This window comes from Microchirus variegatus (assembly GCF_963457635.1).
Source record: "Microchirus variegatus genome assembly, chromosome: 16".
Taxonomy (NCBI): Eukaryota; Metazoa; Chordata; class Actinopteri; order Pleuronectiformes; family Soleidae; genus Microchirus; species Microchirus variegatus.
In genome coordinates, this window is record NC_139817.1 from 13,687,530 (window position 1) to 13,715,250 (window position 27,721).

A 27,721-nucleotide genomic window follows, 5' to 3' on the forward strand; every position below is an offset into this window, starting at 1 on the left:
GTCATAGTTTAGTATGTCGAACAAAAATGGTCAAAAATGTCATAGTATAGTATGTCGTACAAAAATGGTCAAAATTGGTAAAAAATGTCATAGTGTAGTATGTCGTCCAAAAATGGTCAAAAACGTCATAGTATAGTATATCGTCCAAAAATAGTCAAAAATGTCATAGTATAGTATGTCGTCCAAAAATGGTCAAACACGTCATAGTTTAGTATGTCGTACAAAAATGGTCAAAAATGTCATAGTATAGTATGTCGTACAAAAATGGTCAAAATTGGTCAAAAACGTCATAGTATAGTATGTCGTACAAAAATGGTCAAAATTGGTCAAAAACGTCACAGTATAGTATGTCGTACAAAAATGGTCAAAATTGGTCAAACACGTCATAGTTTAGTATGTCGTACAAAAATGGTCAAAAATGTCATAGTATAGCACGTCCTACAAAAATGGTCAAAATTGGTCAAAAACGTCATAGTATAGTATGTCGTACAAAAATGGTCAAAAATGTCATAGTATAGAATGTCGTACAAAAATGGTCAAAATTGGTAAAAAACGTCATAGTATAGTATGTCGTCCAAAAATAGTCAAAAACGTCATAGTATATAGTATGTCGTCCAAAAATGGTCAAAAACGTCATAGTATAGTATGTCGTCCAAAAATGGTCAAACACGTCATAGTTTAGTATGTCGTACAAAAATGGTCAAAACTGTCATAGTATAGCATGTCGTACAAAAATGGTCAAAATTGGTCAAAAACGTCATAGTATAGTATGTCGTACAAAAATTGGTCAAAAATTTCATACTGTACTATGTCGTCCAAAAATAGTAAAAAACGTCATAGTATAGTATGTCGTCCAAAAATGGTCAAACACGTCATAGTTTAGTATGTCGTACAAAAATGGTCAAAAATGTCATAGTATAGTATGTCGTACAAAAATGGTCAAAATTGGTAAAAAATGTCATAGTATAGTATGTCGTCCAAAAATGGTCAAAAACGTCATAGTATAGTATGTCGTCCAAAAGTGGTCAAAAACGTCATAGTATAGTATGTCGTCCAAAAATGGTCAAACACGTCATAGTTTAGTATGTCGTACAAAAATGGTCAAAAATGTCACAGTATAGCATGTCGTAAAAAAATGGTCAAAATTGGTCAAAAACGTCATAGTATAGTATGTCGTCCAGAAATGGTCAAAAACGTCATAGTATAGTATGTCGTCCAAAAGTGGTCAAAAACGTCATCGTATAGTATGTCGTCCAAAAATGGTCAAACACGTCATAGTTTAGTATGTCGTACAAAAATGGTCAAAAATGTCATAGTATAGCATGTCGTACAAAAATGGTCAAAATTGGTCAAAAACGTCATAGTATAGTATGTCGTACAAAAATGGTCAAAAATGTCATAGTATAGTATGTCGTACAAAAATGGTCAAAATTGGTAAAAAACGTCATAGTATAGTATGTCGTCCAAAAATAGTCAAAAACGTCATAGTATAGTATGTCGTCCAAAAATGGTCAAACACGTCATAGTTTAGTATGTCCTACAAAAATGGTCAAAACTGTCATAGTATAGCATGTCGTACAAAAATTGGTCAAAAATTTCATACTGTACTATGTCATCCAAAAATAGTAAAAAACGTCATAGTATAGGATGTCGTCCAAAAATGGTCAAACACGTCATAGTTTAGTATGTCGTACAAAAATGGTCAAAAATTTAAGATGGCCTTTAAGATGGCAGTAATTAAGCCATTACTTAAAAAGCCTTCTCTCGACAGTAGCATTCTGAGTAACTATAGACCGATCTCAAACCTTCCTTTTATTTCAAAGATTTTAGAAAAAGCTGCAGCCACACAGTTGTGTAATCACCTGTGTAGCAATAATGTATTTGAAAAGTTCCAGTCTGGGTTTAGAACCCACCACAGTACAGAGACTGCACTACTTAGAGTAAAAGATGATATTCTTATGGCCTCTGAAAAAGGACTGGCTTCTATACTGGTTCTGTTGGATCTCAGTGCAGCATTTGATACTATAGATCATGAGATCCTGTTACATAGACTAGAACAAGACGTTGGGATTAGAGGATCGGCACTTGTCTGGTTCAAGTCCTATTTATCGGACAGATTTCAGTTTGTTAGTGTAAACGAGGAATCCTCCATACTCACTAAGGTTAACTACGGAGTTCCTCAGGGTTCTGTGCTTGGACCTATTCTTTTTACCCTGTACATGCTGCCATTAGGCAACATTATCAGGAAACACAACATAGATTTTCATTGTTATGCAGATGACACTCAGCTATATGTATCTGCACGACCGGACGACCCAAACCCATCTATTAAACTCCAGGATTGTCTCATAGACATACAGACGTGGATGACTCGTAATTTTCTGATGCTTAACACAGAAAAAACTGAGGTCATGGTCCTTGGGCCAAAAGATATAAGAGCAGCACTTGGAGCTCTAAACCTAGGCAGTAACACTCCAGTCCCTTGCACTACAGTAAGGAACCTAGGAGTCCTGTTTGACCAGGATTTATCGCTGGATGAACATATTAAGCATATATGTAGAACAGCCTTCTTCCACCTTCGCAACATCAAGACAATTAGAAATATTATATCAAGACAAGACTCTGAGAAACTTATCCACGCCTTTATAACCTCTAGGCTGGATTACTGTAACTCCTTACTGTCTGGATGTCCTAGTAAGTCCCTGAGAAGCCTTCAACTGGTCCAGAACGCAGCAGCACGGATACTGACTCGAACCAGACGACGTGACCATATAACTCCTGTCCTGGCTTCTCTTCACTGGCTCCCAGTGAAAAGTAGAATCGATTTTAAAATACTTTTACTTACATACAAGGCCCTGAATAATCAGGCACCTTCTTACATTTGTGACTTAATCACTTTATATCAGCCGAATAGACCGCTGCGCTCCTTGAACTCAGGTCTACTGGTTATTCCTAAAATAACTAGAAGTAGAATCGGTGGTAGAACATTTAGCTACCAGGCTCCTCTCCTGTGGAACCAACTTCCGCTTTCAGTCAGACAGTCTGACTCGGTCTCTGCCTTTAAGGTGAGACTGAAAACCTACCTTTTTAACATAGCCTATAGTCGAAGCTAGATCAGGTAGTCCTGATTAGAATAGTCTATCTTATGCTGCCATAGGCTTAGACTGCTGGGGGAATTTCCCATCATGCACTTAGAATGAGCACACAGACTTTGCACGAGCCGCACTTTCTCTACCCCGTCCTTGATTTTTCATCCCTCACCACTTACCTGATGTACCCCCATGAGATGTAGCACATAAATCTACATATAGCACATCTCTAACTGATTTTAATCTCTTACAGTTCTGCTGACACCAGTGAACGACATGAGGTCAGGACAGGAAAGAAGACTCCGTCATCCTCAAGTCTCTGACCACAACAGTCTTCACTACAGGCTGTGATAAACCCAGTGATCCAGATGATCCTGGCATTTAAAGACTTTTTTCTTTTTTTTTTCACTTTTTATTCTTGTCATTGTGTATTGTATGTTTTGGGTAACATCTACTGCACGTCTGTCCGTCCAGGGAGTGGATCCCTCACCTGTGGTTCTCCCTAAGGTTTCTACCCTTTTTCCCTTTTACAAGGGTTTTTTTTTTCCCTGGTAGTTTTTCCTTACCCTGGTCGAAGGTCTAAGGACAGAGGATGTTACCAACCCTGTGAAGTCCCGTGAGACAAACTATGTTTTGTAAACTGTGGGCTATATAAATAAAGATTGATTGATTGATTGATTGATTGAAAAATGTCATAGTATAGTATGTCGTACAAAAATGGTCAAAATTGGTAAAAAATGTCATAGTATAGTATGTCGTCCAAAAATGGTCAAAAACGTCATAGTATAGTATGTCGTCCAAAAGTGGTCAAAAACGTCATAGTATAGTATGTCGTCCAAAAATGGTCAAACACGTCATAGTTTAGTATGTCGTACAAAAATGGTCAAAAATGTCATAGTATAGCATGTCGTACAAAAATGGTCAAAATTGGTCAAAAACGTCATAGTATAGTATGTCGTCCAAAAATGGTCAAAAACGTCATAGTATAGTATGTCGTCCAAAAGTGGTCAAAAACGTCATAGTATAGTATGTCGTCCAAAAATGGTCAAACACGTCATAGTTTAGTATGTCGTACAAAAATGGTCAAAAATGTCATAGTATAGCATGTCGTACAAAAATGGTCAAAATTGGTCAAAAACGTCATAGTATAGTATGTCGTACAAAAATGGTCAAAAATGTCATAGTATAGTATGTCGTACAAAAATGGTCAAAATTGGTAAAAAACGTCATAGTATAGTATGTCGTCCAAAAATAGTCAAAAACGTCATAGTATAGTATGTCGTCCAAAAATGGTCAAACACGTCATAGTTTAGTATGTCGTACAAAAATGGTCGAAAATGTCATAGTATAGCATGTCGTACAAAAATGGTCAAAATTGGTCAAAAACGTCATTTTATAGTATGTCGTACAAAAATTGGTCAAAAACGTCATAGTATAGTATGTCATCCAAAAATGGTCAAACACGTCATAGTTTAGTATGTCTTACAAAAATGGTCAAAAACCTCATAGTTTAGTATGTCGTACAAAAATGGTCAAAAACGTCATAGTATAGTATGTCATACAAAAATGGTCAAAATTGGTCAAAAACGTCATAGTATAGTATGTCGTCCAAAAACGGTCAAAAACGTCAGTTTGGTATGTCGTACAAAAATTGTCAATAATGTCATAGTATAGCATGTCGTACATAATTTGACAAAAATGTCATTCTATAGTGATTTGTCAGTGCTAATATAGCTTAGTGGTAATAGTGGACCTTGGTGTGGAGGGCTGGGGTTCAAATCCCGATCAGGTTGACACAAATGTCAAAGTATAGTCTTTCATGATGTTGTCCAAAGATAGTATAGTATCCCATCCAAAGTTTGACAAAAATCTCATACTATAGTGTTTTAGTATGTCATCCAAAAATGGTCAAAAACGTCATAGTATAGTATGTCGTACAAAAATGGTCAAACACGTCATAGTTTAGTATGTCGTACAAAAATGGTCAAAAATGTCATAGTATAGCATGTCGTACAAAAATGGTCAAAATTGGTCAAAAACGTCATAGTATAGTATGTCGTCCAAAAATGGTCAAACACGTCATAGTTTAGTATGTCGTACAAAAATGGTCAAAAATGTCATAGTATAGTATGTCGTACAAAAATGGTCAAAATTGCTAAAAAATGTCATAGTATAGTATGTCGTCCAAAAATGGTCAAAAACGTCATAGTATAGTATGTCGTCCAAAAATAGTCAAAAACGTCATAGTATAGTAGTATAGTATAGTGGACAAGAAAGCTGCTGTGCAGTCGTGAGGTTATAGGTTCAGTTCTTGTCAGGACCAGGACCTTTTAAAGGTCATCATCCAAAGTGAAGATTAAGATGAGACAACAAGATCTAGACGAAGGTGGCATTGGTGGCTGTGTTCCCAACAAGGAAGTTGTGTCACCAAGGTGGCAGGATCGGTTCCAGCGCTCGATGGTTGTTGAGTGTAACTGAAACTCAACTGTTGCGGTCTTTGGCCTTGGTGTTTTGAAAGTCAGTGAGAATAGCTTGTGCTGGAAGAAGAAAGACTTGTATGTCTGAGGTTGTGAGTTCAAACCTTATGGTCAACTGTTTGAGTGCAATGTTCAAAGTTAACAGTCAAAAGCTCTAAGAGAACCTGTAGAACTGTGGGAGTGGGTAGCTAAGTGGGTAAAACAGCTGGTGTGAAGTTCACAAGCATCTCTGAGGTTGTGAGTTCAAACCTTATGGTCAACTGTTTGAGTGCAATGTTCAAAGTAAACAGTCAAAAGCTTGAAGATAACCTGACAAAGCCAAGTTGCAGATAGGGCAGTGGACAAGAACGCTGCTCTGCAGCTGTGAGGTTATAGGTTCAGTTCTTGTCAGGACCAGGACCTTTTAAAGGTCATCATCCAAAGTGAGCATTAAGATGTGACAAAAAGATCTAGCATGGTCTAATAAAGAGTTGCTGACCTTTGACCTCTCCTCCTCTCTTGCCATTCCTCCCCACTCTCCTCACTTTCCTCTCCACTCTCCTCTCTTGCCACTCCTCCAACTACTCCCCACTGTCCACTCTCGCCACTCCTCCACAGTCTCATCCCTTCTCCACCCCTCCTCTTTCCTCAACACTCTCCTCTCTTGCAACCTGCAAGGTCCTGGAATCGAACCCACCACCTTGTGGACTCTTTCCCGTGGCTGTGAATAAAACCACCGCACCACCACTTCTGGCACCAATTGGGACTTTTGGTCTACTTTCAATCTTCACTTTGGATGATGACCTTTAAAAGGTTCTGGTCCTGAGAAGAAGTGAACCCACACCCTCAGCAACTTCACAGCAGCATTCTTGTGCACTGAGCTACCTGAACTTCTCATCGTTATGTTCTCTTAGAGCTTTTGACTGTTTACTTTGAACATTGCACTCACACAACAGTTGACCATAAGGTTTGAACTCACAACCTCGGAGATGCTTGTGAACTACAAGCCAGCTGTTGTACCCACTGAGCTAGCTGGTCCCCGAGGTATTCAGGTTCTCTTAGAGCTTTTGACTGTTAACTTTGAGCATTGCACTCACACAACAGTTGACCATAAGGTTTGAACTCCCAACCTGAGAGATGCTTGTGAACATCAAGCCAGCTGTTGTACCCACTGAGCTAGCTGGTCCCCGAGGTCTTCAGGTTCTCTCAGTGTTTTTGACTGTTAACTTTGAACATTGCACTCACACAACAGTTGACTATATGGTTTGAACTCACAACCTCAGAAATGCTTGTGAACTTCAAGCCAGCTGTTGTACCCACCGAGCTAGCTGGTCCCCAAGGTCCAGGTTCTCTTTGTGCTTTTGACTGTTAACTTTGAACATTGCACTCACACAACAGTTGACCATAAGGTTTGAACTCACAACCTCAGAGATGCTTGTGAACTTCAAGCCAGCTGTTGTACCCACTGAGCTAGCTGGTCTCCAAGGTCTTCAGGTTCTCTTAGTGCTTTTGACTGTTAACTTTGAACATTGCACTCGCAATGTGTCATGAGGAGCGATAGGTCCATGTGAGGAGTGATAGGTCTATGTGAGCAGCGATCGCCAGGTGAGGGGCGTGCGCTTCAGGAAAGAAAACACGGGGAGCAACACTCATACGAGACGGCTGAGCAAAAAAAATTACGCCTTAAATTTATTTTAATTTCCAGAATGACGTTTTTGACCATTTTTGGACGACATACTATACTATGACGTTTTCGACCATTTTTGGACGTCATTCTATATGACGTTTTGGACCATTTTTGGTCGACATACTATACTATGACGTTTTTGACGAATTTTTACCATTTTTGGACGACATACTATACTATGACGTTTTTGACCAATTTTGGACGACATACTATACTATGACGTTTTTGACCAATTTTGACCATTTTTGGACGACATACTATACTGTGACGTTTTGACCATTTTTGGACGACATAGTATACTATGACGTTTTTTAACATTTTTTGGACGACATACTACACTATGACGTTTTTGACCAATTTTGACCATTTTTGGACGACATAGTATGCTTTGACGTTTTGACCATTTTTGGACGACATACTATACTATGACCTTTTTGACCAATTTTGACCATTTTTGGACGACATAGTATAGTATGACGTTTTTGACCAATTTTGACCATTTTTGGAAGACATAGTATACTATGACGTTTTTGACCATTTTTCAACGACATACTATACTATGACGTTTTGGACCATTTTTGGACGACATACTATACTATGACGTTTTGGACCATTTTTGGACGACATAGTATAGAATGACGTTTTTGACCAATTTTGACCATTTTTGGACAACTTACTATACTATGATGTTTTTGACGAATTTTGACCATATTTGGACGACATAGTATAATATGATGTTTTTGACCAATGTTGACCATTTTTGGACGACATAGTATAGTATGACATTTTTGACCAATTTTGACCATTTTTGGACAACATAGTATACCATGACGATTTTTACCATTTTTGGACGACATACTATACCATGACGTTTTTGACCAATTTTAACCATTTTTGGACGACATAGTATCGTATGACGTTTTTGACCATTTTTGGACGACATAGTATACTATGATGTTTTTGACCATTTTTGGACAACATACTATACAATGGCGTTTTTGACCAATTTTTACCATTTTTAGACAACATAATATAGTATGACGTCTTTGACCAATTTTGACCATTTTTGGACGACAGTATAGTATGACGTTTTTGACCAATTTTGACAATTTTTGGACGACCTCCTATACTATGACGTTTTTTACCATTTTTGGACGACATAGTATAGTATGAAGTTTTTGACCAATTTTGACAATTTTTGGACGACATAGTATACTATGACGTTTTTGACCATTTTTGGACAACATACTATACAATGGCGTTTTGGACCAATTTGACAATTTTTGGACGACATCCTATACTATGACGTTTTGGACCATTTTTGGACGACATAATATACTATGACGTATTTGACAATTTTTGGAAGGCATAGTATAGTTTGACGTTTTGGACCTATGACTTTTTGGTCAAATTTCAGACGACATGCTATAGTACGACTTTTTGGTCAAATTTCGGATGACATGATATAGTATTACTTTTTGGTAAAATTTTTAACAACATGCAATAGTTTGACTTTTTGGTCAGATTATGGACGACATGCTATATTATGACTTTTTGGTCAGATTTTGGACGACATACAATAGTATGATTTTTGTGTCAAATTTTGGACGACATACTATAGTTTGACTTTTTGGTCACATTTTGGACGACATACTAAAGCCTGACGTTTTGGTGTAATTTTTGACGACATTGTCCACTATGATTTTTCCAGAAGCTTCAGAGTTTGAGGTTGGTCAAGTGGTCTATGACACAACCTTTCCAGTTTGATCCTCCCCCATGGGTCACTGGTCCGATTCCCAACCTCCACAGTGACTTGGATGTATTTAGTTGATTTTGGAAGACATACTAAAGTATGACTTTTTGTTCAGATTTTGGATGACATACTATACTATGACTTTTTTGTAAAATTTTGGACAGCATGCCATACTATGACTTTTTGGTCAAATATGGACGACATACTATAGTCTGACCTTTTGGTCAAATTTTGAATGACATACTATAGTATGAGTTTTTGGTCAATTTTAGGACGACATACTATACAATTACTTTTTTTCTACCCTTTGGACGACATACATACATCTTGTGAGCCTTCATGAAGCAAAACAGCTCACCTGGGACCCAGCTCATCTTCACTACGCCACACAAAGTCCCCAAACTTCTCGTAGTGGGAATTGTAATGATGCTGTACTCTGTAGAGCAGGGGTGGAGAGACCTCCATCAGTGTGTTGTAGGCCATCTGCTGCTCCTTACCACTGGTGTATCCATTGTATAAGTTGTACACCTTGTCTGCAATCTCTGTGAGGAAGTAAGAAACAGACAGAGGAACAATGGGGAGAGGGGGGATTTGTTATAAGAAAGGAAAGCAGTATATAAACAGTATATGTTGGATGAAAAATAAATTATTATATTTTATACTTGTTTTTGCATTGAATATCAAAACGGTACAAAATAGTATTCCCTAACTTTAGTTTAATTTCAAATACACTAGATTCACCACTTCCTGAATGTCTATTTGGAGGTAGTTTTTGATGGCTAAAATGCTCCTGGCTCACAGTCACCGCCATAATAGTAAAAGTGAATTATTTTCTTTTGACAGTAAAATCTTATTTCATGTTACAGTTGTGTGATAAGATCTTTGATTCACTCTGCTCCTTCAGACAATTAAAAGGTGAGAGTACCTTCAGCTCGGCTGTCATCCACCATCGGACAGGATGTCCGTACAGAGACAAAGCTTGATTCAGAGTGACTGCCTCGGCTATCCACTGCATTGAGAGTAAACCTAAACATGACAGAACATGACAACAAAAACAAGAATATCATATGCGGAAAAATCACCAGGTAAGAAACAAATGGTGAAAGTGAGTGAGAAATATTCAGACAAAGTCTGCAAGCCATTTCCAGCATATCCTTGACCAAAACACTTCACAATCTCCATCAAAATGTTGCTTTGTTTGAATGTAGGGGAGAAAATAGTAACTGGAATTAGGAAAAAGCAAAGAATTTAAAAAAAGAGAAACATTTACTTTGGTAGGTCATGGAAATATATATACTACTAATACATTAAAATGGTGTTGTTTTGTGTAGGTTTGAGAGATAATAACCTTCGGCAAATAGTGATCTCACTCGTAAAGAACATAGTAATTTGCTGTCTGACCATACACTGACATCCATAAATAAGTACATCCCGTTCCACACTGGCATCGTAAAACTAAGTAAAGGTGCATCTGGCTTGACTGCCAGAACTCTACGAGGACAAAGTTCCTCCCTCTGAAAATGTCAAGCATCACCATTTTCCGGCTTCCATGACAGCTTTCAGGACCACTCTGGGCCCCGATAAGATACCATAGCGAACAGTTCAAGACAGTGCAATCGGAGATGGGGGCACAATGAGGAAATGTAATGCATCTCAAGAATGGTGACACACAGCTTGGAATAGAGAAAGACAGTGTATGACCTTTAGATGTCCTTTTGAAAATGCCAATCGGTGTACTTCTGAATAAGAAAAAGTACGAGGAGCAACTGATCATACTGAATCTAAAAAAGGATCAAAAATGGTACACATGACACTGTCAGTATCCTAGCAGCAGCGGGAACTAAATGATAATTAAATTCCATTTAGCTGCTTACTTTAACTTGAATATACTACAATAAGACATTTTAAATCTCTGGTATGAAAAGGGCAATATATTCACGTTTGAGAAAGTGGGAAAGAGTAATATTAGTTAAAGCGTCGGTCGAATGTAAACCAGCACAGGGTAACCAGGGCTGTTTCAAGAGACTTGAAAATACCAGATAAAAAGGACCCAAGGGGGCCCTACATCAAACTGAAGCAGAGTAAGGTAGTGGCATTGAGCATTTTTAGGGTGTTTCTAACCATAGTGCCATTGCAGTTTTCAGTACAGAGCTACCCATAAAATTTAAGAGGGCTCTCACAAAACTGTCACTGCTGTGGACTCATATACACTCACTGGCCACTTCTTAAGGTATTATGTGTACCTTTTAAAAGTGTCCATTGTAGTCTTCTGCTTCACGGTGTGACATGTTCTGCACTTGGACATAGCCTTCTGCATACCTTAGTTGTAATGAGTGGTGTTTTGAATTACTGTTGCAAATTACTGTTATAGTTCTTTCATTCTGAACCAATCTGGCCATTCTCCTCTGACCTCTGGCATCAACAAGGCATTTTTCGCCCAAAGAACTGCCGCTCACTGGATGTTTTCTCTTTTTCAGACCATTCTCTGTAAACCCCAGAGATGGTTGTGTGTGAAAGTTCCAGTAGATCAGCAGTTTCTGAAATACTCAGAGCAGGCCATCTGGCATCGACAACTACACCATGTTCAAAGTCATTTTAGTCACATTTCTTCTGCATTCTGAAGCTCTGTTTGAACTTCAGCAGGTTGTCCTGACTAAGTTTGAAAGCGACGATAGCTCAGTGGTAGAACGAGTCATTGTGGGTTCAGTTCACGGCTCTTCTAATGTACATGCAAGTGTGTCCCAGTGTTGTAATGTAATTATTATTGCAGTTACAGATATTGTACGTAATTACAAAATTCACATATGTGTACTTTACTTATGTTTAATATATTTCTAGCAACTTCCACTGTGACTTCAACTTTTACCAAAGTCATTTTCTGGTAAGATACCGATGTGTCCTCCTCACAGTAGTCACGACAATGTGTGCCTGGGAATGAAAGCTGTATGACAGAAAAAGTGCTGCACATAGATGCACTGCAAGAAAGTGTGAGGGAATGACAAAGATGTAGTATAAATTTTATAGTGGATGAGTGCACACTGCAAGAAGCAGCATTTTCAGACCATTTTCTCAGTCAAGAAATATCCTTCATAGAAAGTGTTTTTACAGCAGAATGTGAATTGAGAAACTTAAGTAATTTAAGTATTGGGAAACACTCACGACAAACTATAAGCTTTGATGAGTATTTCCACAGAGTTACCACGGTAAAAACAACAGAATGACAAGAGGAAACCACAAAAACAAAGAGAGAGAGAAATAATTAACTCAGATGACATTCCAGTGCTAAATACTTATAGGAATATATGACAATAAAGACATTAGGGTGACATTTTTTTCATAATAGTTGCTATTTCTTAGTAAAGTCACTTGTATTCATATATTTTTTGGCTTTCAGAGTAATATATTTTGAGAGCTGCTACACTGTTGTCAGAAGCATGTTTTGTGTGTAACACGACCTGTTTGCACATTGCTCACATAGTTTGTCTGGTCTTGTTATTCAGCAGGGTGGATGTGGTATTCCCCAAGAACCTCACAAAAGACGCATGGGCCTCGCTGGCTCCTCTGCCTAGCAAAACAATGCCAACATGTAACAGTCACTGTTTAAATTATGTGGCAACATAACGTGCAAATGGAGGAGGATGAAGGGAGGGAGGAGCCGTGAGGCGGGAGTTTTATCAAGACAATTTGTAAAGGGTTTGTTTTTAGGGCCCAGGATGTGAGCTTGCCAGGCTTTAACTGCTGTGTTTGGTTGTTTTAATGCTTGGCATCAGTGACAGGCACTTTTTTTTTCTCCCTTTCTCAGCCCCAACAACAATTACAAGATTGTTACATACAGTAATAAAGCTGTTTGTGCAAAAGACATTAAGACTCTCAGAGAATGAGTGATGGAGAGCTGATTTTTATTTGTGTAAACAATGGATAATGTGCAAGGGGAATCTGGTATTTTACAGACAATGTAGAAGTAATGTCATGAACATGCAAGCTCTAATAGAGAGGCTACCCAAGGAAGATGCTGAAATGTGGCTAGTCTGCCCTGTGGCCTTTTTTCATTCCCTACGTCATTTGAGCATGAATTGTTATGGCACAGATGTACCGGAAACAAAACGACAATGGATCAGAGACAAAGTTGGAGTGGTTTCTATTTTGTATCTTGTATTTTGGTCTTTCTTTCACTCAGTCTCTCAGTTGATCTGATTGCTGAAATAAATAAAAAAATGGAGCACTATTGTAGTTGTAGAAAGTAAATGGCTAAAAGCTATGATGGAAATGATGATGCACTGTTGTAAAAAAAAAGAGGCAGGCATTTTAACCAAGACTTTCATAGTCAAAATTGATGAAAACCCACTGTTGACCAAATTAAAATGTTTCCACTGGTCAAAAACCTATTTTGACCAGGAATTCATTTATTTTTTTTGATAAGTGGAAATTGAGTATAATTCTCGACCATAGCTCCAAATCCAAAGGTAACAAGGTATGTAAAAAAAAATGCATTTAAGTGTATATGCAGTATTAGTTCTTTTTTTCCTCTGTTTTTCTATCTACATTGAGAACATTTACATGCACAGTGTAATTGAGCTAAGACCGTAGTCTGACTAAGACAGACAATCGGACAACTTGCAGAGTATACATGTGGAGGAGAACAGATATTTTTGGCCGTGTAAGTCTGACTCCGCCTCCATAGGTGGCGCTGTATCGCTCTATAAGCTAGTGCACATTCCTGTTGTACCTTTATGGTGCATGCACAGAACACCAAGTCCCACTCCAATCCAACTAACCATATACATAACGGAGTAATCAGACTATGAATTGCATTATGTATGTTAGTCTGACTAAGACTAGCTCTATTTTAGTTGGACTAATCAGTTTACATGACATTAAAGAAACTGAACTATTGTCTTAGTCTGACTAAAGTCAGACTTTCAACACACTATTTGATTGCATATAGTTCGGCTCTGTCTCTCACTTCTGTCTTCAGGCTATAGAGCTGCACAAGGATCCTTTGGAAGCTGCTGGCTTTTGTCCATTTTGTCCATAGTTTTAAAAGCTCAGCAAACAATGAAGCGGACAAACAGCCAATTTGTGTTTGGGTAAATTAACAATGTTGCCATTTAAGTAACCATTGTACTTTAATTGAATGAGGCAGTGGATGGTCGGACAAGAAACGAGATCCCTGAGAGTGAAAGAGGGAGGGCAAGAGAGGAGGAACAAGAGAAAGTGAGGATCAATTAGGGCGGTATATCTGGTTTGCTGAGAGATGACAGGGCAACACATGCCTTTTCCATGACACCAGCGTTTGGACAATCGAGCCAGCCCACAAATCCTTCAAAAACACAAAGAAATGTTTCTCATCGCCTTGTGGCAGCGCACAGTGTTTAATGAGTAAAAAGTATCACTTGTGCAATGGACTATATGAAATTGCCTTGTCATTAACCGTAAATCAGGAAAAAATAATATGCTCAGCTCTGAATGATCTCACTCGCAGATCAGCAAGAATCCATAGTCCACAGTCATAAAGGAATACTCGATTAAAAAACTCCATCAGTTTAACACCTGATATTTTTGAAAGGTTTCAATAACGTGACCGAAAGCCAGACGGCCCATTGCTTTGATAAAAATCATCACCTCACTTTCAAATGACGCGATGCACATGTGAAATAATTGAAGCTCGCCAACGACACAAGAAGGTCCCTCTTGTCTTAAAACACCTTTTAAACACAGACGTCATAAAAAAAAAAAACGAAACAAACAAAACAAACACCATGTGAAGCAAATACACGCCGAGTAGAAAAAGAGTAATGGAACTCATTTTACTTCAACAAGCCAACAAGAAATGACAAGCCACAATATTTTGGTTCAGTTTCTGTTTCTGCACAGCTGCACTGAACCATTGGCAATGCACATGGGAATGAAATCTGGTAATCCAATGAATATATCAACATGTAGGGTAGGCAAAGCTCTAAAGAAAAACAAATCTGTACACCAGGAGCCCTTCTAAAAAATAGTTTTTGCATCAACATTAGCTCAACACAACTGCAATTGCTGATGATCATTTATAAAAGAAATACAATAAAAACAGATATTGAAATGGGCAGTGTTCATTTTCATAGAGCAAATAGCATTTCAGACGGTTTCAGTGGGAATATCAGAGCCACAGGAGCCTTGGTAATGATCAAGTGTAAAGCCAATACCAGTGGAGGTCTTATCAGGTCCTTGATTAAGACAAGCGGAGTTGGCTGCAAACAGATGTGCCCTCAGACGTAATTCCGACGTAAGTTCTGCTCTTATCAGAGAAAAACAACACTGTGGAGAATGCCTAAACAAAGATAACACGGCTACAAAGTTGGAAATGAGGCTCTTGTTGCAGGTTTTTGTTGGTGGGAGCCTGACTTCTACAGATTAGCCTAATAATTACTCTCCCACTATTCTTCATCGACTGTCAAAGCTCTTTGGGAAACACAAAATTGTGAATATTTAACTAAATAGAATGTGAATGTGTTGTTGGCATTTAAATTAGCATCCTTTTTTACTGTGTAATTGGAGGGTTATGCATGAATATACTGTACATACATGCCCTCAAATAGCAATAGCAAGACTAACTTGAGTGTTTGACAAATTCAATAACGTTTCCTTTTGTCCACTTGTAATATAAATGTCCCTATGCCGCACATGTATACTTAAATAAACATAAATTAAGGTCAGTATAACACTACATTAAGTTTTCCCATTGCTTTAAATCCCAATTGTTTCTTTTTTTGGGGGGACAACACGGATGTTCCCAAAACAAACCAAGGCCAAATAAGCAAGATCATGTCAAAGATAAGACCCTTAACAAAACCTGAGAACACAATGACAAGCTGAGAGACAGGACATGTCCATTGTGTGCAATGGCAGCCAAAACAACATCTGGGTCTTGTCTGGTTTACCAATTTATTTCACAATACCCTGCCAAATTTCTAAGATAAATGCACTTTAGAATAAAATGCACATTTAAATATCTTACCACACATTATTCCAGTAAATATTGCTGTGGGAGATCATTTTTTGGAGCATTTTTTTTTTTACTCTATTGTTTAAAATCCTCTTCCCCCCCCTGATTGTAAACAATGAATTGACGCATTGTCACTAAAAGGAAAAAATGTCAGTCACTTGTGGAACTGACAGGCCTGTAAATACATCATCCAATCACGTTAAACGGCCCGAATGAAATAATTGGATTGTGATGCATCAATCAAACTGCCATCTGCCTCCAACCCCCCCCTACAAATGTAATAAATGTTTGCCGTTTTGTCCAAGTTGCTAATTTTCAACTTCAGTTGAGTAATTGAGTTTCATTCTGAGTTGACTTTTAGGGAGCCTATTGTAAAACCAGGCTATGGACTTCTGGCATATTTACAGAAAATGTCAATACGCATTGCTCGTCTCAAATAAACAATACATGAAAAGAAAATGTCAATTGCAATAAGTTTCATTGTGAAACTGTTTACAAGTGTAATTTTATTTTCACTGCAGTTCTACTGTGTGCAAATCTGCATTCCGGTGCGTTATTAATGTTAATATTAATATTAATATAAATCATTGGTTCTTAAAGTGCGGCCCGGGGGCCAATGGCGGCCCGCAGAAACATTTCTGGCGGCCCGCAATGAATTACAGTTGATAGTTTTAATCCAGGAGGTACTAAGCTTGTTAAATGTTTATTGGACATTACTGGATACAGACCAATAAGTGTGAACAAAAATAGAGTATTTACCTGGTTTCTATATGGTGAATTTTAGTGTATTATTGTGTTATAAGCTGGTAATAAGCAGGTAGCTACAGCCCCCAATTACTAGCTATTTACCCGTAAATATATGGTAACAGAAATGTGTTACTTGGCATTAACCTGTAATTAGAAGGTAAGAACAATGGCCAAAATACTGGGTAATTACCCAGTAAATTGTAAAGCGTTATTATATTAATGCTTAAATTACATTATATCAACGCTTATATTACTTAATGCTAAACTGTAGAACTGCAATCTGGTCATTAAAATTATTACAAATGGGATTTCTTTCTATTTTCTTTCCTTTGGCGGCCCTCAGTCCAATGTTGGGTTCCTAAATTGGCCCTCAGGTATCAAAACTTTGAGAACCCCTGATATAAATAGATAGAAATAAATAGAATGAATAGAAAATATTATTTTCTATTCATTTTGCAACTCTTTTGATGAATAAAAGTGTGACTTTTAATGGAAAACACAACTAAATTGTATAAGCGACCCCAAACTTTTGAACGGTAGTGTAGGTACATTAAAGTTCGGGTCTAGTCCTTGATCAGGGAACCAGGAGGTCCCACATAGCTCTCAGAGTCAAACCTCATCTACGATATAGTACACAAAAGTATATGTTTACAATAATTCTAATATCCTTGAGGATACTGGAAATAACTGCTAGACTTTCCATACTTTACTGGCTTTACACAATGCGTTCCTGATGTTGAGTCACATGGTGTAGAAATAAACAGACACAACAAATCAAAGGTTGTTTTTGCTCAAAAGGACTTTGCAAGGGCATCAGAGGACTTACTTGTACAGACTGTCGGGTTCCAGGCACTTGAAGACCACGGAATAAAGCACAGAGTGAGGACGGTCTCCACTTCTCCTCCCGGCAACAACACAGGACGAGCCCAAGCCAGAGAACAGGTCGTCCATCAAACTCAGAACCTCACCTGGCAGAGACATAAGTGAGAAATGATGTAAGGTAGAAAGAAACAAAGAAATGTCACTTGAAAAAAGTCTATTTGTCCTGATTTCCCATCTGTAATACTGCTTTGCCAAAAAGGCAACAACAAAAAAAAAAAAAAATAAAGTTATCTTTTTACAATGTCTTCCATCTGTTGTTCTTAGTAAACCAAAACATTGCCACATGTTTCTGACCCACCACATGTTTCAACACAGGAAGACAATGGTTCGCAGCATAAGTTTAATCATGAATGAATTTCTGCATTTTTGGAAAGCTGTTCTTTCCTAATCAATGACTGCAACTCTGGTGTGAGTTTCACTTACCCCCGGTCAGGTGGGAGCAATTTTGCTCGAACCGAGCCCAAGGTTAAATTAAATATGGCATTTAACTGGCAGTGACTTATACACACTACATTACAGGAGTGTAAGAAAACAGAATTTATTTCCTTTTTGGGCACATGGTTCAGTTACAGTGATATCTCACCGAACACCCTTGCGTCTCACAAAACACTACTTCACAAGTTGTGAAATATCTTTCATGTCAGCTTACGGGAAAGGCGAGAGATGCACACTTGTTCATTTAGACACACAAATACATTTTCGCCCAGTTTCCAGTGCTCATGGGGGTGATGGAAAAAAAGAGGGAGCTGTCAAAATAGTTTAAAAGCTCTCAAACGGTTGGATTTCCAACTATTCCTACACGAGCTAAAGGGCAGCTTAGTTTTAGCTTATGATACATGGGCCAACATATAAACAGAGGGAGTGAGTCTGGCTGGTAGGACACACAGGGATGGTAAGAAAAGGTTGCAGAGGAGGAAAAAGAACTGCACAAATGAAGGATTTGACCTTTTCACAGAAAGACCTCTGTGTATTCGAGGTTTCCCCCAAACACATTCCTGCACTGTTGCTCTTTCTAATGTTTTACTTTTTTTTTTAAACATGAATCTCATGTTCGCATTCATTCAATTTGTTGTCAAAAACCGGCTTAGAAAAAAAGTCTGTTTATCAACAGGGAAAATCCAAAGGTTCCATAATGTCTTCTATATTTTCCATATTGTTTTATTTTCTGCTGAACCTTAAACTTAGGCAAACAGAGCAGTCACGTTGTCTTTTAGATTTTGGTAGAGTGGAATTGAAACTTGCTTCATATTTGTCACACTTTTCCCCAATGTTGTAATTTATGGAGCAGATGTGCACTCTGTTTGGTTGCCATTTAAACGTTTACTTTAAATTCGTTCTGACATTACGTCTTATCGTTTCAAAAAGGCTCGGCCTTTTATCGATCCCATCTGCTTGGTGTTCACAATGAACACACGATAAGGGAAAGATTCAGCTGGATCGTTCGCGATGAAACGCTGGATATGGATTTCCCGGAACGTCTTTCCGCGACTAATTTAAAATTAAATGTTATTGATCGCAAAGAAGTTTGAATCTGTGAATATCTTCTTAACTTTTATTTAGGTAATAATGACTCCTTGCGATGGCAGGCTTTAGAGAATATCTTAATAAAATAAAACTCTCCGTCGTGCAGCTTGTGCCCCTTTTTAGTTATACCTACAGTATTTATTTACATATTTGTGTTTTTTCCATGTCTCGGGCTCCATATGAAACGACCGAAACAAGAATAAATGTTTTTTTATTATATTTAGGGGGAAAAAAAACCCTAAAAAACTGAAAATAATTTTCATTAGACATGCTTGAAACTCAAAGCACTTGGTTAAGATTAAGGAGAAGATTGTGGTATCGGTTAAATATTATGAAAGTTAGGGGTGCTGACTTAATGCATGATGTTTACTTTATGTTTAATATTTAACCATAACCACATTTTTTTTTTTTTTTAACCTCAACCAAAATGTTTTTGTAGCCCAAACCTAACCACACACACACACACACACACACACAGGGCTCATGATGAGAAACCTGTTTTCCAAAGTCAGTGCTCTGCACTTAGCACAGTATGGACAAATATGATTGACAGCATTGCACGTCATCAGTATCAGGAATCTCCTTTTGTCTGCACACCAATAAATATCAATTCTACATACAGTATTTTCTAAGAAGATATTAGACCCACATTAAGCCCAATTTATACTCCTGCGTAAAGTGCTCTGCAAAGGTTGCGCAGAGCCCTCTGCGTCGACGCAGAGCCTGTCGTTGAGCCTCTGCGTCGTCTCCGACTGCACGAAATATTTTTTAAGTGTCCGTCACTCCGTCAAGGGACAACGGAGACGGCAAGAGCTGCGATTGGTCCTCAGGACAGGCCGAGCGAAGCTGCTCTGTGCCGGCTCACAGTGCGCACCGAGCGTCCACAGAGGCGGAGCTGATCACCGCCGACAACGTCGCTGCCAAACTATAAATACCTTATTATATCCTAACACACACAGCACATGTTTAGACTCTAAATTGCTAATTTCTCAGCTCAAATTATCTTCAAACTGCGTTCCGTGACACAGAAAGGTGAAAAAACGGCCACTGTTTCAACAACAACAGTCTTTCTCTCTCGGACACCATTGCTCACTGTAGCCAAAAGCACAACAGCCTTGCGTAGCCACCCCTGCTGATCAGGCGGGAAATTGCAGTGCGTATCCGTCACCACGACGCAGAAGTATGGAGGCTCGAGTGGTCTCCGTGATTACGCATTCGGATAACGCATTACGCAGTCGGAGAAGTATAATGGGGCCTTTAGACGTTACCGTCCAGAAGACATTCAGGTGTTTCCTGGAGGATACTTTCACATAGCATTTTCATCCTGCCTGAAAACTACTGGCAGGGCCTTTTCCATTCTCTTATTTGCCTAGCAATTAGCAGGCTAATCATGTTGACACACCAAAAGTTGGTGGAACACTAAATCACGCCGAGCAGACCAATTCATCTTTCACAGTAATGATCTACTTAAGACTGACCGTTGACCCAAATCACCCTGCATTTACTACGCCTTTCAAGGCCATTCCTTCACCTTTCAATGCGATCGTCTATGAGAAGAACAGCCACTGGGTTTTTTTTGCTGCTCGACAGCAGCTAAAAGTATAAAGACACTTCTAAATACAGTATGGACCAAAGTGGAAGGGAAGAAAAGAGGAAAACAAAACAACAATATGTGATAATAAATAAGGATGACAGCTGCTGTGGTGTTTTAGATGATGTCAGGGAGAAGAATCATGACGTTCTGATGATAAGAAAACATCGCTGAGCTGTTGTGTGACGACTTAATAAGGAACTTTTGTACATTTTGTAAAAAAAATCTTCTTTGTAATCATTTTAAGACCAAAATCCAATTTTGTCTCATCTTTACTAACAGTGAGCACACAATGAATTTGTTTGCGTGACCTTCTATGTTGGCTTTATTTTTGTTTTGTACATACAAGTTGTTAGTGGCATTTATTTATGTGTTCTTATTATGTTTGCTTGATTTTATTTTCATTTTGTATATATTCTATTTTTTAGTTTCTATTTTTTTTATTTGGTTTCATTCATCTAAGACTGCAAGTATGAGTGCTAATGTGCAGACAGTTTAAAATTATAAAATGAGTATAATATGAACCAAAATGCTATCATATCATGTTAATGCAACCAAAATAATGTACTAATACAAGGTTGAAGAGAGCACCAAAGAGAACATTTCCATGACAACCACAGGACAACCTACGGCTCACCTTCAGGGAACATTCCCACAAGTAAAAGGTAACGTTCCCAGACCGCTCTGGGAACCAGAAATTGTTAACAGGGATCTGCAAAGCGATCATGAAAACCACAATTCTCACCAAGTCTGTATGAAAGGAAATTCTACATTACATCACACGAGATTCTAACCAATGAGCTTCATTAAAAACATGTTTTTAAGATGATGTTTCCCATCAGAGTTTATTGTCCAAGAGACATGCACCACTAAGAGGCTCTTAAATGCTCACGTATTATGATAATATCAATTGCTGAGTTATTTCCCTGTCAAATTATTCCTTGCAGACCAATTTTGTTGAAGAGAGATAATTAATGATCTGTTAAAGAGAGGTCACTGACCTAATTCCCCCTGCTTTTGTTATACCCTTCATCGCTATTCATTCACCTTTCATTGCAAGTAACTACGTGTGGAAAATTGCCCAGTGAATGCCAAATTTCTACTACTTTACAGAGGAGAAAGAGTATAAATACAGTTGAGACCAAATTAGAGCAAAAGGCAGGATAGAATAGTAATAGAATGAGTAAAATGGATGAGTGCTTCATCATAGACCTGATATGTGACTAATGATGATGACAATTATCACATTATCTATTATCTGATCTAATTTTGACTCATCCTTATATTGTTGACCGGTATTGATCAATTTCATAGAGCTTTGCTTTGAATAAGCTTAATTTATTTGAGTGTTGGCAAGAAGCGAGTCATTTTTTTTATCCACTGCTGAGGCACAATTCCCCCCGTCTCGCTTTTAAAATGTTTTGCAGCATCGTTGTTATTGAAGCATTTGGACAAAAATGAAAAAGGAACACACTCACACACAGAGAGAAGGGCAAAACAACGTGACAAAGAGAGGATGAGATTAATGTTTACTGTGTTTACATCTATCTATAAAGCAAGTTGCAGCGGCTCATCAGCAGAAGCTGCGCTGTCTGGAGCGGGAAGGTGGGAGTGAAGAGGCTGTCCTCATGGTGGGTGAGACATTTTCACACGGTTCACCACAGAACATGGTGTTATACTGAAACGACGAGGTGTCCATTCACCAATACGCGAGCACATATTTAGTTTGCATTAGCATGCTACTACTTTGTGGCTAACTTGGCGAACCTGTTTCCAAAGGTAAGCTAGCGAGGCTACGATTAGCATTAGCGTAGGGCTAACATAATACAAACACTGTGCAACCTCATTAGGCAAAACACAAATGTTTTCATTTTCGATTAGCATTAGTGCAGCTAGCTGTTGTGACTGTTAGCCTTTACGTTCCTTATCAGGTGACCTCCTTAATGTCTTCCTATTCACCAAAACTTCACAGGACTTGCTCTTGAGCGCTGCATAGTTTCTGTGGACTACTACTACTCGGAAGAAAACTGTGACCAAGGTATTGGATAATTATATACATTTGTCTTAAATTAAGGCATCCTGCCAGCTCCAAACTTAAACCAAGATGTTTTCTGCTGTGATTTATGTCGTCTTATTCTTTGTTTTCACTTTTCGCTTAAAATGACGTTGAACTTATGACCCTGCATGTGACAAAGAGAAGAGGAAGTACTTCTAATATCCAGACTTAATTGGCTTGTTTGTAAAAAAAACAAAAAAAACAACCGTGCTCATAAATCCAAAAAAGAAATCAGTTAAGCTTTTGCTATGACTTATGATTCACTTAAGAGGGCCACAAAACATGCAATTATCAGATTTGTTTGATGACAGTGTTTATAATGTAGCTAATTTGCAACTTTGTTCCTTCATAGTTTTGGGTCCAAAACCAACACTTGTCACGACAATTTCCATGCACACCAGAGCTGGAAGTATGTTATTCTTCAAGGCATTAGCATAGAGGCATGGCCATGAATTCAGCTCATGGTGACATGAGGCCATGTGTCATAATAGGACGTTTTCTTGTATAGTGTGAACAGACCACTGCTGTAACTGACAGCACAGGGAAGTGCCTCAGTTAGTTTGATCCATCTGGAAGACTAAACAAAAGACAAATGTCTTTGGTCTGGTCTTTAGTGGCTCTAAAGTGGCTCACTGTATAATTATCAATTTAAAGACTCAGCAGGAGAACGCAGTGTGTGTTTTAGTTGTGTTAAGAGTCGTATACCCAGACAAACTTTACCCACACATTCCATGTGTCAAACAGCTTTTTTAAAAAGAAACATATGAAAGCTATATGCTGTAATGCTGTAATGCAATTATTTAAACATTGTGCCAGTGCGCAGGTTTTAGAAGTGGTACACAATGTTCCATCGTGCACACTGTAAAGGGGCTTGCAGTTTTATAGAGAATCATATAAAATGTTATTCAGAAAAAAAAATATAGATGTGTAATGCACATAAGCAAGAAAAAAAGGCTTACATAACTTCATATCAATGGCTTTGCTCATTTCTCTACTGATTTAAGAGCCAAAGTTGAATATTCCCACTGACTATGTGCAAATAAATACTATAAATCAAAGTAAACGGCAATTTACTAGAATTTATTTGTATTTTATCTCTTCAGTGGTCAAACCAAGAAAGGTACATTAAGTCCAAATACATTCTCAGAAACAAAACCACAACCCTTAATCTCTTAAAACATGGATTTACACTTCGCATATGGCAGCGGTCTCGATCTGTGTCTCGACTTTATCAAGCTACGGCTCCGACTCAAAGAAGAGAGAGGAAATACCAGTGACACTTGCTGCAGAGCAGTAATTTATGAATCAGCAGCAATACGCTAAAACACAGTGGACCACGTCTGAGGCAGACTTGAACTCAGTCAGCGAGTCTGCCGAAAAGAAAACAAAAAGACAACATCTCTGCACAAACAAGTAGACTGAAAGGATGAATGAGCAGACTGAAAAACAAGAGCATGACAAAGTGAATGCATTGCTCAACTGCTACACTGGAACTGTTTTTTTTTTGTTTTTTTTTGCCAGCCACTGGCACAAATGTTGACTTAGATGTATTCTTCTGAGGATTTGCAATCATGTTTGTCTTTCACAATGTTGTACCAATTTACGATTAGGTAATGATGAACAAGATCGACCCCATTAATTGCAGAGTAAAACATTAAAACCCACCCAGAAGCAGTGTTCATGGTTCTTCCTTTCTGAGGGGTTCTTCAAGGGTAGGCCTGTGGTCTGTCAACATTTCTGTCAATACCAAAGCCAAAACAGCACACAGCTGGCAAAAATTAAGGACCCTGAAATTCTATTACGGTAAAAGCCATTTTGCGTGTTCTCCAGCTTACATGGCGATGGTGGATGCCAGGTGACCTTTTATAGTAAGCTGAGGGGGGAACAAATGATAGTAAATCATGGGAACATGACAGGACACAAACACACACAGGCCTCCTAACTATGATGTAGTTGCAAACAAGTCAAGTTAGGTTTATTTGTACAGACCAATATCATATACAGTTTCTCAAAGGGCTTTTGCCGGTCTACAACAAAAACACTTCCTGACCCAGAATGACCCAAATTCTGAGAAGACAAGGAAAAGCCCTCTGAAAAAAAAAAACCTTGACACAAAACAAAAACACACAGAAACTCTACTCCACAGGCAGAATGGAGGAAGGAGTTTTGAACAGAAATGGGGGTTATATAAAAGAAGATGGTATACTTGACTGATATACAGAGTAATGTGCACATAATATGCATTCCTTATATACCCAATTATATAGAGACGGGTGTGTACATGGTGTCACAGTGGCATTTTGTCTAATGTTGGAAGCCAGACTTGCTATACTGTGATCCCTAACATATCACTTCAATTACACAACTAAGCTCAGGCATGGTGTAATTGCCTCTGCCATTAGCTGAGTGTGTGTGTGTGTGTGTGTGTGTTGGGGGGTGGGCGTATGAGAGAGAGGGAGAGAGTGTACGTGTAAATCCTCAAGGTCAGCGGGTTCACACATTAAGGCTTTTCCACCCAAAGAGTAAATTTAAGGGAAAGTGGCAGAGAATCAACATCACTGCAGTAAATCACCATTTATTCACGTTTCTGTTTACACATGAACGCACCCCCCCCCCCCCCTCCCCCCCACCCGAAATTAATTAAAACACATGCATTCCTTCCCTCAACGATTAGCTTTAGTTTCTATGTGGAAAAATTTGCCAGTAAATAATTTCATCACTGGAATATTTTTCTGTCTCCCCCATGCATGTGCACCCTCTTTTCTCTTGTGTCACTCTTCCTCTTCCGACTCACTATCAGGCCAGGCAATAGCACAGTGAACTCCTTTTAAACAAACAAAACACAAGCTTTGTATTAACAAACAAATCACAAGCTTTATATTTCCTGTGGGCTGCCAAACCTGCGAGGGGCCTCTTCTGTTAAACTGTCAGCACTCGGCCCACCACTCCCCACACTGAGCAAAGCTTCACCTTCCTCCCTTCCTCTCTCCTCTCGTCCAGTCTCCCACACACATAGTAGACGTTACACAGATATGTACACACTGTCACAAGGAACCTAGTTTCACACACGGTGCAAGCCCAGGACAGGAAACTAAATAGGTTCCTATTGCAACCTAAAGAATTTTGAGGTAAAAGAATGCACAGGGGGGGAACTGATTTTTCCAAGCAGACTGAGTTGCACATAATTGTCCAAGTTTTGCTTTTCGCCAAAAAGGAACACCCCTTTGGAAAATCTCCCATAGGCATTGTGCTGGCAGAAAGCTAATTTATTTATACTATATTTAACCTAAATTGACAAAAGATGTACCTCAAAGACCGGAATAGACCACAACCTACTTTTCTGTAAAGTGGTGAGTGCCGTTGTTTATCTTGAAGATTTGATTTCACCAAATGTTTTAGCGATTACGATCATTCAATGAGGACTCGCGCTGAAGCATCCGCACCTAAATGCTGAGGCAGTGTTATCTTCCCAGACACAAAATGACAATTATACCATTTTATTTTGATAGGCCAATTAAAATAATGATACAGGTATCTGACATTTCTCCAGAGCCTTAACAGTTATCTGAAATTAATCAGCTTCCTCCTCGAGCTAATAATAATTGAGTTTTCAAGTCGGCCGTGTTATAAGCAGAGACGATATTAGAAGCTAAGGCGCTATAGTGTCTGAATGGAAATAGAGTAAAGCAAAGAGTTATAATGCCAACAATGATTTATTGTAAGCCCCCTGAACAAAGTTTAATTCCACTGTTACCCCGTCTGTCAACCACTATACAATATTAGTTTTGCAGTGGGAGGTGAAACGAGGCCACAATTGAACCGACATAAACCTTCAATTGGCAAACATGGAGCTCCTTGTTGTTTTACGACGAAAACAAATATAGACTTATTTTTCACGATTAAATATATTCAGTTGAATAATGAATAGCCGCGGATGCTGTTTATCTGCAATTATGTTCTTTAATGTTTGTTGAGCGTCATTATATCTCAATTTTCGTCCCAACTTTTCAGACTAACGATTCTCACGAGCAAAGTGACAAACCAAGCTCCACGATTTAAATTCATGTTTAAATCTTCGTCTCAGACACTAATTACACACATTAATATTGTTTCGTCTTTTTAAAATGTGTTTTCAGTTTTTAATTGGACACATGAATGGCATTCTGCGGGTTCTTCTGCGGAACTTCGCCACACAAGGAGAGAATGACACGCAGTGTGATGCATCGTCCCTTTCACAAGACAATGCTATGCATAACAAGAAATCTGGTCTGGTGGTTTTGTCATGGACTAATTCCCCCTGGGTCCTTGTCTACCATTTTGATGTGACCAGTGTGGTCTGTTTTCACTGCCCCCAGCCTTACTGTGGCTCTGTCAACTAAGAATAGACCTCTGGGTGTTGACAGGCTGTTAGCTTGTGTCTTACTGTGATGCTGTACTTGATGTGGACCGGCCATCTTCCACCTGCTGCGCCCACAAGACTGGTGACCTTTGATGATGCTGTATTGTAAAACTATAGTAGTGGATGTGTAGGGTCTCTTACACAGAGAGAGACCCTTTGTGTGAGATATACACTACTCACACAAAGGGTCACTGAGAAATGTCCTTATTTTTGAAGGAAAATACCCTTTTTTCAATGAATATAACATGAAATGAAACAGAAATACATTCTACACATTGTTAATGTGGTAAACGACTATTCTAGCTGCAACGTCTGTTTTTTAATGGAATATGTACATAGGTGTATAGAGGCCCATATCCAGTGTTCTAATGGTACATAGTGTTTGCTAATCACGTTAGAAGGCTATTGGATGATTAGAAAACCCTTGAAAACCCTTGTGCAATGATGTTAGCACAGCTGAAAACAGTTTTGCAGGTTCTTTGACGAAAGCAAAGTTTGAAGGGAAACATTATTATTTTGAATAAAAATCATTATTTCCAATCGTGTCAA

At 38.5% G+C, this 27,721-nt stretch overlaps 1 protein-coding gene across 1 annotated transcript in view; it reads right to left on the bottom strand.

The window, feature by feature from the left end:
• Positions 1-27,721, bottom strand: part of astn2 (astrotactin 2) — a gene marked incomplete at both ends in the record, with an annotated part of 321,802 nt that overhangs the window by 18,395 nt on the left and 275,686 nt on the right. Inside the window, 3 exons of the mRNA XM_083902351.1 lie at positions 9,344-9,527; positions 9,911-10,011; positions 17,547-17,688. Coding sequence (XP_083758477.1) covers positions 9,344-9,527; positions 9,911-10,011; positions 17,547-17,688 — 427 coding nt within the window. The remainder of the gene's footprint in view (positions 1-9,343; positions 9,528-9,910; positions 10,012-17,546; positions 17,689-27,721) is intronic.